We start from the raw sequence: 10242 nt of genomic DNA on the forward strand, positions 1-10242 counted from the left end.
CAGACCAAGGCCCACAGCATCTGCAGTCAGCTTCCAGTTTCCAGAAACCAAAGGATTGCTTTGCCTATCTTCAGCTGTTTTGCAGTGACGTTCCACCACCTTTCCCCAGGAGAAGATGGCAAGTGACTGTTCATCTACCCCAGGTCACCTCAACAAGTCAAAGTTCCCCTTTTCATTCGTGTATTTGAGGCATGGCCATGAACTTTTTGGTGATGCTCCTACATCAATGTTTTCCACGAAGGCAGTCCCAAAAAGGGAAGGCAGCGTGGATATTGATACTTGACCTTAAGGGAATGTATGTTCTTGTTCTTCTGCATTTCATCTGGCTGAAAGAATGGTCAAGAGAAGCTTTCCCTTGAATACATCCTGAAGGCATGTCAGACAGGGTTTGATCAATTTTCCCTGGTATATCCCCTTTCTAAGCACTTCCACATTCTCCAGTCTTCAGCTTGAGTGCTCTCTTAAGCTAAGCTTTTTGTTGGGCTTTACCCAGAAGTTAATTTCTTCCACTTCAGATGTGCAAGCCCTGAATAATTTCTGCTGCCTACTTCGAGTTTCACATGATTGTGAAACTTTGAAATCAATGGCATTAAGCTAGCTTAAAATCGGTGTTGTGTTATGTAGCAATGATTCATATACAGTGAGTCACAATGAAATGTCTCATGCTGTAAGTAGCTGGCCATTGAAGAGCTATCCAGCTTGTGCCCTCCACCTAAGAAGCAGAGCAGAGTCTGTGTGAACTTTTCAAAGGATCTTTAATCAGCATTATTTAATTTTTAATTGGTTAGAGGCAGTACACAGGCAACTTTAGTATTGCTTGGGGCATCTGAGTCATTTTAAGTTCTATAAGATCTTATTCATCTTAAGTTCTATACAGAGATGGCAGAGAAAGAAACTGGTGTTTTGATGCAAGACACCTATTTCACAGTGAGCACGCTGCCTTTCTGGTTGGCCCCTTTGCATCCTGCTTCTAGGGGAGTACAAGGTTCATGACAGAAATGGTCCGCACACCACAAGACCATGCTATTTGGCAGCTGAACTGGATGTCATGTTTCTGCACCTGTCCATGGATCAATGAAAAAATCTCATCTATGAAAATACCATGCTCTCTTGGTGCTGAGCTCAAACTACAGAGGAAACACCCTTGGGAACTACAAACTATCTCTGAACTCCCCACCTTCTACTCCGTGACCTATCCCTATCCATTAGAAGCACACAGCAATACACAGGTGTGGGTAAAAAAAACAAAACACCCTTTTAAAAAGAATGCACTTTGGTGCACAGACATCTCCCTTGTGGAGAGGAGAAAGAACAAACAACAGATGTTAGTCACGTTGCTTAGCACACTACTGGAGGGCATTCAAATATACTGTGACTAGCGCGCTATAAGGACTTATATGGAATAATTTTGGTTACACACAACGAACTGTTAATTCCTTCAGAGCACCCAAGGCAAGAAATGTAATGACAGTTTAATGTCATATTGATAAATGTCCACTTATGAAGAAGAAACACGGATCCAATGGTTTGGGAAAGAAATGGTGGAAAAAGGGAAAGTCCCTCTGGAATTACGACTACAGTAAATGTTTCCATTTTAAATCTAACTTCTTTCCTTTTCTTCACCACAGATAAGCCTTCACACATACAAAGAGCAGTGGTGCAATAGTGCCTTACTGTAAGGTAGAATTTTGCTAGAGCTAAGATGTATTTTTCAGAAAAACTCTGGAGCAAATCAGAAAGGACAGCTGTTTTGCATTAGCCTACACGCACACCTGGAAGATGTTTTTTTGTTGTCATAAAACTAAGTTCCTGGATTTTTTTCTTCAATAAATGCCATTCAAAATACAATCCAATCATCTGAGAGGCTTGAGGAAGTGACATTTCTTCTCAGATAGATCATGATAGGTTAATGGTTGGACTGGAAGATCTTAAAGGTCCTTTCCAACCTAAATGACTCTATGATTCTTTGAGGGGTTCCCCAATATTTCCAGTCAAAGCCCTTCCTCGGGGCTGATCAACTCCACCCTAAGTCTGTCAAAGCTGAAGGGCTGTCCTTGGCCTACTGCCTTCCACAGTCTCTTGCCACCTACACAAGCCAATTGCAGACCCACGCAGCCATCCCGAGCGCAGCCGCATTCATTTCTATACAACCGCTGCTCCTCAAAGTAGAGGGACCTTGAGCCTGAGAAAGAGAAGACAGCTGCTGTCTCTTACATGCACTGGGGAGGAGTTCTTGCTACCACGCAGCAACTTTGGTAGCATGAGATAATGTGGCCAGGCCACCAAAGGAAAATTTTGGCTTTGATATTGCTGAGGAAGTCTGGGTAGGGCCTCTCTTGCAAAACTTTTGTCATCTGTAGGAAGACTACACTCCAGCTCACTTCAACTTATCTGAAAGAGAAATTAAGGATCTTTCCTCGCATAACTCCCTTAACGCTGACTTGACGTTGAGGGCACACGCCTATAGTCAGAAAACATATTACAACTCAAAAGTTTTTCGTAAGTAAAAAAGAACAACAAAATACAATGCAGAAATAATAGAAACAGGAAATTCACAGCTAAAGCTGTACCCAAAAGCACCTTAATCCTGTTCTACAACAAAATCCAAAGACATGCCAACATCTCCATCTCTTGGGAAAACATGCTGACAAGTGACCATAGAGATGCAAAGGCTTCAGCCAGTATGTTCATCTTCCATACACTCCCGTTTCACAGAGGTGCATTAGCACTTCCCTTACATTCACATCATGTGTATGCACAAGGCTTTGATTCTTGATTCTTGGTCAAAGATGTATCAGGCTGAAAACCAGTCACTCTCTGCTTCATTAAGTGTCAACTTCTTCCAGCTGCTGAGGGTAAGTAGGGCTTTCAAAGTACCTCACTGCTTCAGCGGGATCTAGATGCTTAAGTCTACATCAAACCTCTTATAAAACCCATGAAGATTTTACCTGAATCTTAAGCCATTTTTTAGGCTCACAATAACCTTGAAAAACTTCCTGCCCTATGAATGACAGGGGTACTTACCTGCCTTTAACCTGGAACACATGAGTTAACTGATCTTTTCTGAGAGCCTTGGACAGAAAGGCAACACAGAATTTGTATGCCAAATACTTGCCTCTGATATTGTCAAGCTTTTTGAGCCCAAGCTCTGCTGTGGAGTACCACAAAACCTAATCATAAGACTTAGCTGAAAATAGATAGATGGAAGATAAGTTTCTATGGTGCTCTTTTCATAACCATAGAGACAGTCATTTGGGAATACGCTACCATCCGTCATGAAATTAGAGCACTTGCCTAAAAAAGAGAAAAGTCTGTAGTGACAAAAAACTTTCTGGCACCTACTGCACATACACATGAAACAAAGCCAAAATAACAGAACGCTCTGTTGCACATTTTCAATAATCTTCAGGAAAGAGACAAGAAAAAGAAGGACAAATTTTCTTTACAGGGTGGAGACACTTGAGTAGTACGAAAATGAGGATTGTAAGTGCTTTGAGAATTGAAAGCAGTTTAAATTACATGTTTGCAAAGTGTACTTTGACTCTGAATTTTCTGGGCTACTAGTGCTTGTTTTTTGTTTGTTTAGTTTTATTCACCTCCCACATTCCTGAGAGACAATGTCTTCTGAAGCCACAGAGGGTACGTGGAACTGTTGCTTTACTGTTCTGTTTTTCAAAATATACACCGTACTTGCAAAGATACAAGCAGGGCAACCCCAAAAAGCAGAGTGATCAGAACCCAGCAGGGATGGTTAAGGGTGAGACAGCTGTGCCCAGGGTGTAGAAGAGGCAGAGAGACAACTTCTTGCATCACGGGAGCTCTGGGGACAGCAGGAAAGCCACAGACCCAGCCTCTCAAAGTATTAGATGGGCATTGGTGCTACTGCATAGCTGGAGACAGTAAGCCACCAATGCAGCATGAAAAAAAGAGAGGCCTGTGGGTCATCCAGAGCTGCTTTTTAATTCTACTTGCTTTTGCACTTGCACTGTCTGAGCTGTGAGGTTTCTCTGCACAGAAAAGCAGACTCCAGGGGTGGCCTAAATGTGGGATTTACGCATTTGTATGCACAGACTGCACAGGAGTTCAGCAGACCTGCCTCTTCAAGATGAGTCATATGCGCATGCAGGTCCATGCACACTTTAAGATTTGAGTTTGTACATCCAAACCAATACTTGGTTGCAGGATTTAAACCCAAAGGGAAGCACCGGCATACAGAACAGAAAAAATCGGGAAACAGAGGTACAAGCAGATCTGTTCCAAGTTACTGCCAACGACTACAAAAGTGCGGTGCTGTGATGGCCGTATGCAATACCGCAACAGCAAGGTCAGTAGGGTTCAAAAGGAGTGCACAGAACCTCTTCCAGAAACACCTCCGCATCTTCATTCTCCTCCAATATTCCCTCCATTTGTGCCTGCCTGGCATTCATCATAGACTGCACCTGGGCAAAAGCAAAAGGGACAATTGGGAGCCTATTTCCTTACCACTGGTGCTCAGAACAGACCTTGCCACTCCTCCCCAGGTTCTGCATTCAGTATGGCATGAACCCAGCAGCAAACCACAAAGGTGGTGCTTCCCCTGACTGACTAGACAGCAATGAAGGAAAGGACCCTCTCTTTCCTCTAACCTCCTCCTTTCCCCACGGAGCTCCCCACACTTCTAACTCACTCCCAGACTATCATTCACTCTACTTACTTTGAATTTCTTGTGTTTTAAAACCCTGCAGGATCAGCAGAGTTGACAGTTGATGAGAGTGGTTGACAGTTGAGAGCTAAGCTTCCCTCGCCTCTTAGCTAACAGTCCTCCAGGGCACATCCACCCCGTTCTCCCCCCTCCACCTGGTTCTCACACACACACCCCCTCCCATATCTCTCCTCCCTCTCCTTTTAGGGCACATGTGGTCCCTTGCACCCCAGGCACTCTGCTCCAGCCCCGTGCTTCTCCTCCCAGGTCAGCAGACACACAGTGAGAGAAATGGTCATGGGTTGACCACATTTCTGGTGTGCTCAGCAAAGCTGGCTTTCTGCTGTGGCTGTAACAGACAGTCCCCACTGAGCCCCAGCAAGACACCATACCTGCAGCAACATGAACTGCAAGGGGTCATCGGGCTTCTGGTACACCAGTTTTTCTGTGATCTCCTGAGACAGAGACAGACAGAATGAAAGAAGTATTGATGGTTGGGTAGATGGGTGGCTGCAGTTTGTGCTCCAACACTAGCTGTATTATAAAAAGCAAACATCTCTTTCAATACCCAATTATGATCAAGGATCCTTTTCTACTGCTTAAGTCCACACTTAAGAAAGCACAGGACAAGGAGGGATCTGGGGAAGGGATAATTTGGTCCAAGCAAACTTTAGGCCCACCTTCTCAAGCAAGCCTCTGGAGGGAGAAGGGAAAGAGATATTTCACCTGAAATATCTGCAAAATATTATGTTTCTCCATGTACTTAATGGAGGCTTCAAAGGGGTCTTCATATACCATTGGCTGCTCCAATGTTTCACATGTAGTCTCCGTTGGCTTGACTACAGTTCCTGATGACCCAGCCTCAGGTGATTTACCGCCAGCCTGTGTGGAGTCAGACATGTACATCTTGACTTTGAAACCTGGCAGTTCACCCACAGGTGATCCAATCTCATGTGAGTTTTCCCTGGATGCGGGAAATTCAATGACAGGTAACTGGTCCTCAGAATCTGGTCGTTTCTCAACAACCAGCTGGTCTGCAGACACTGGCAATTCCACTATAGATGGCTGTTCTGCAGATGCTGGTGTTTCAACCCCAGGTAAGTCATCCAGTGATGGTGGGGATTCAACTATAGGTGTATGGTCCTCAGATGGTTCAGAAGCTCGTGATATGCTAGATTCCTCCACTTCAGATTCTGAACGGTCATTGGGCTTGTGCTAAAATATTTAACAAATAAAGAACAAAGAGTATTTTAAACATGTAGCCCCGTAGACCAGATACATCACATTACTGCATCCTTCTGCAAATACGTTGCAGCCCATCTTAGAGCATGCATTAAAAGGCTTTAATTTCTGTGACTGCTCTCACCCCCACCTCCTGCCCGTAAACCCAGGAACTTCATTTAAGCTCAGGCCCAAGCCTTCAGACTTGGTTTAAGCTATGCAGTAGGTGTACCTGATGCTTACTGACTGACTGATTTTCTTAGGGGCACTCTAGGTGTATACTGTAGGTAGTTTTGTCTCTGGGTGGAAGTCCCTCAGATGGATCCCAGACCGGGCTCCTTACTTGCCTTGCCTGGGACTGTTGGTGAGCCCTCTTATCAGCACCCTGCCCAGGTGCTGTGGGCTGCGCTCTGTTGGCACTGCCCTGCCTGTGCTGGGGTTGCCCTCAGCTCACGGCTGTCTTCCTGCTTGGCGCAGCCCAGGTCTTGCTCCCTGACAGCAAGCAGCTGAAATCTGGGTGGGCTTTGCCCATCTCCCCCTTGAGCAGCTGGCTGCGGCCTGTGCTGTATCCACCCTCCTACTCCCAGTCCTGTGACTGAGTTCAGGAGGGGTCCCGCCGCGTTCCTCCTCCCCCTCATCCCAAAACCACCCGGGGCAGAGGAGGTGGAAAGCACGATGGGTGCTCGCCGCTTTGGGGGTTCCCGGTTGCAGCTCTGTTGCATGAAGCAGGGTGCTGGGGAGGGGGAGGTCGTGAGGGGGGCAGGACCCGCACCCATCCCTGTAGCTGGGAAGGGGCGCGTTCTGCCTGGGGGTAGGGGGTGCAGGACGCTTTGGTTTTTTGGGGGGCGGGCAGTATGCCGCGGGGGTCAGGGGGCCTGGGGGCGCAGGAGGCTGGGGTGGGGCGCTCGGGGGCAGCACCGGCTGGTGCAGCCGGCGGGGGCGACCCCCGGGTCTGGGTGTGCGCAGGGGAAAAGGTTTCCGGGCCCGGGGCCACCGCCGCCCTCCCTCACCAGCCCCCGTCTCTCCATGGCGGGGCAGGGGCGCGCTTCGCCTCTTCCCGGCGCCGGCCTCTTCTGCTGCTCGTCGCTCGCCGTAGGCGGCGGGGTGGCGGAGGGGAGGCGGGCGACGCCGGAGGGGTTGCCAGGGGAACCACCACCCCTCCGCCTGGATAGGCGGTGCCGGCGGGGTCACGTGGGAGCGAGCGCTGCGCGGCCATCATGGGTGAGGGCGGAAGTGCTGGTCGCTGTGGCGATGCCTCGGCTCCGTGCCGGTCGTGGTGCCGGTGGCCGCCCTCCCCCCCTGCGTTATTCTTCCCCCCACAGCCTCTAGAGAGGTCTCTTGGTGCGTGCCAGCAACCAGCGAGTCCTCCGTGGGGGGCTGCCTGCGGCCTGGTGGAAGCAAGGGGTCCCTTGGCAGAGGGAAGGGCATGGCGGTTTGTGGCCCGTAGCCCAGCCCGCCACCAGCCCTTGGCTCTGCAGGGAGCCCAGTGACCTCACTCTGAATTCTGGCGTCCTTTCGGCAAAACGTGGCCTGGCTAGGGCCTTTCAGCCTTGCCATGGTCCTGTAAAGGACACAAGAAAGCATGGGGTAGCCATTTGCTCTTGTTGGCCCTGTTATCAGTACCATGGTAGGAGGAGAAGGGCAGAGACAAGCAGTACACGGAGGATCAGATGGAAAAGGACGTGGCAAATAGCTTGTAAAGAGAAGTGGGGAAGCAAGAGGTAGGGTAGTAGAGCACTGAGAGAAATATTTGCATGCACGTTCATGTGAGAGGAACTTTCGCTTCAGTTTTACATGGATCCTGACAGTTGTGCTGTGTGATGAACTTCATCAGAAAAAGCAAATAAACAGATTGCCAGTTTCCCCCAAAGAGGAGATGAAAGGAATAAAGATAAAAGCTGTGCTGGGTTACCACAGTAACCAGCTTCTGAAATACTCTGGTTCATACTCCAGTGTGACAAGAGCTGGGATGAAACATGAGTGGCTGAAACTGCCATGGGGGTTGATGGCAGGGTGAGAGGGAGGGAGATGCAGGACTTCAAAACCTGTGTTAAACTAACATATGTCACTTCTATTCAGAGCAGCTCAGCCTGTGTCTGTTTTCCAGGCTACAGTGGTGACCTTTTAAGAGAAACAGCTTCCCCACTACTCCAGTACTGGCCTCGTGACAGTGCTGCCCGTATCCTCAGCCACACCGACCACTCAGATCATCTTGCACTGGAGCACTGTCTGCACTCATGGCATGCCAGGTCATTACTCAACTCCTTTGAGACTGTCTTGCCTCTTCCACTTTCCCATGTGACTGCAATGGTCCCAGACGTGATGGGACTGCTGGCTTTTTGAGTGGTTGTTTTTTTTTTTTTTTTTTTAATGTGTTCTCTTGGAAAGATCTTGAATGATACTGGGTGAAATCTGTAAAATGGTTGAAGTGTCTTAGGCAGTTGGTGGGGTGGACTTTCAGGGAGATTTCAGGATCTGACTTCTTCAACCTCCACTGATTATTCTGTCCTCACATGACGGGAAAGGGTACAGTATACAGCCTGGTGCTTGGGATTGTCATCCTTTGATTTGTGGACCCTGACAGATTTCCTCCAGGAGCTGCGAACCAATGGAGCAGGCTTAAGTTTGTAGGCAGAATATTTGCTGGTTTGTCTTGTACATCCCTGAGAAATATTCTGTGTATTTCGCAGTGATCTGTGCATGTTTAAACTCACATTTGCAACCCTTGTAGCTGTGAAGAAGTTTTTGCTTGATGAGGTCTTGTTCCAGTCAGCCTGGAAACTAAGACAGCAACATCCAGAAACAATTGAGGTGTGAGTTAGGAGATCTTCCCTGCCCTGCAGCTAGGTATTTTTGCATAGCTGTAATGGTCACAGACTGAGGGTCTGAAAGGAAAACTGTAAACTTACATCCCTGTCATACTTCAGGGGAGCGGTGTTTGCTCTAGTAATTGCAGTTACAGTTTTAGCTGAGGTAGGCACCTGCTTTCAGTTGTGTGTGTATGGGTAGTTGTATGCTGAGCCATCCCAGTGCTGTTTTCTCCACAGCATGACTCCCCTCAGAACTTCTCCCATGGGTTTCTCCTCTCCATCCTTCACTGGATGGGACTAAGCAGTTCTCAGCTGCCTGCTGGCTTCAAAGAGCATCCTGCTGTGGGTAAATCTCGAGCCCAATGTCTTCCTTTCATCTGTGCCTCACTGGTAAATAGCAGATCTCTCCATTTCTAACCCCACTGCCTACTACAGGGATCTGGCTGCAGGAGCTGGAAAGCTAGGATTTTGTACAAGGAAGTAAGATGAATGACTCCATTAAATAAACATCACTGCTCTGTTTATTCTTTCAAAAGAACAGATTACAAAAGTCAGAAGATGCATTTTAAATGCATTAAAAATTCTGAGCAAAATAATGCCTTAAATACAATTCTCATGTAACATAAATCACATGGCTTTTTTCTATCCAGGCACATGGAAAGAAAAAATGTATTATTACATCATTATTTATATGGCACCATATGCTAAGTCTGGAAGTTAAAGACTTTGAAATAAATAAGAAAACACCAGCTGCAGATCAGCAATATGCTCCTTTATTGGGAGTCACTATGTAACCATGGCTATCATTCCTGCTGTTAAGTTAAAACTTAAATAAATTGTCAGAGAAATGAGGTAGCCATTAGAGATTCAGTGTCTGTCTCCTGGGGACACTTTTTCTAACAGCTGTAACAAAGATCTGCGGCTGGTTTTGTCCTGTCTGTGTAGTAACTCATTGCATTTGTCCCTGCAGTATCACACAGTTGTTCAGTAGAGATGGTTGAGCCATTCACTATAAATAATGTTGGTTAACAATGCGGCCCCTTTTGGGTTAATAAATTATGCTCAAACCGCTCCTGCGCCTCTTTGATTGGTTTCTTTTGAGACTGCAGTGAAGAGCTGGAACAAATCACTTTCCACAGTCTGTTCACTTTGAATATTTCTTCTTATTTTATTGAGCTGTAAGTATACATATATAATAGCCAAATCCTGAAAATGCCCATCTTAAACTCCTGTCACCTCATCCAGTACTTGAAAACTATAATGGGATACATGAGATGAAACACATTGGAAAATGAAACGTCATTGCTTAAAGGGGCAGAGGGCCCTGGTCAGCGCCAGGCTGGGGAATTTGTCCCTCTACTTTGTGCCAGAGCCACTGTTGGGGCTCAGGCTTTCTCCCAGACTGAGGTTGCTGGCCAGAGCGGCGAGGTCTCCTCCTACGCGATCCATGAGGCTGCCACAGTCCAGCCGATACCCAAGGCTGTGTCCTTGTGCTTCCCTGCATGTTGTTGCTCCGAGACTCTCTGACCT

General features: G+C 47.2%; 1 protein-coding gene across 1 annotated transcript; it reads right to left on the minus strand.

The window, feature by feature from the left end:
* Window positions 1-755: 755 nt before the first annotated feature.
* Window positions 756-7055, minus strand: TEX55 (testis expressed 55). Its single transcript, XM_064466233.1, has 4 exons — window positions 6913-7055; window positions 5408-5896; window positions 5074-5136; window positions 756-4439 (listed from the first exon to the last, which is right to left on the minus strand). The coding sequence occupies exons 1-4, from the start codon at window positions 6928-6930 to the stop codon at window positions 4326-4328; spliced, it is 684 nt and encodes a 227-aa protein (XP_064322303.1). The 5' UTR covers window positions 6931-7055; the 3' UTR covers window positions 756-4325.
* Window positions 7056-10242: the final 3187 nt, after the last annotated feature.

Source organism: Phalacrocorax carbo, chromosome 1, assembly GCF_963921805.1.
Source record: "Phalacrocorax carbo chromosome 1, bPhaCar2.1, whole genome shotgun sequence".
NCBI lineage: Eukaryota > Metazoa > Chordata > Aves > Suliformes > Phalacrocoracidae > Phalacrocorax > Phalacrocorax carbo.

Excerpts from the sequence above, each read along its gene's own strand:
- TEX55 (XM_064466233.1), bottom strand. Across the intron at positions 5,137-5,407 it reads ATATTTTGCAGATATTTCAG|GAGATCACAGAAAAACTGGT; the intron begins GTGAAATATCTC and ends TCTCTGTCTCAG. Across the intron at positions 4,440-5,073 it reads TGCAGTTCATGTTGCTGCAG|GTGCAGTCTATGATGAATGC; the intron begins GTATGGTGTCTT and ends GCTTTTGCCCAG.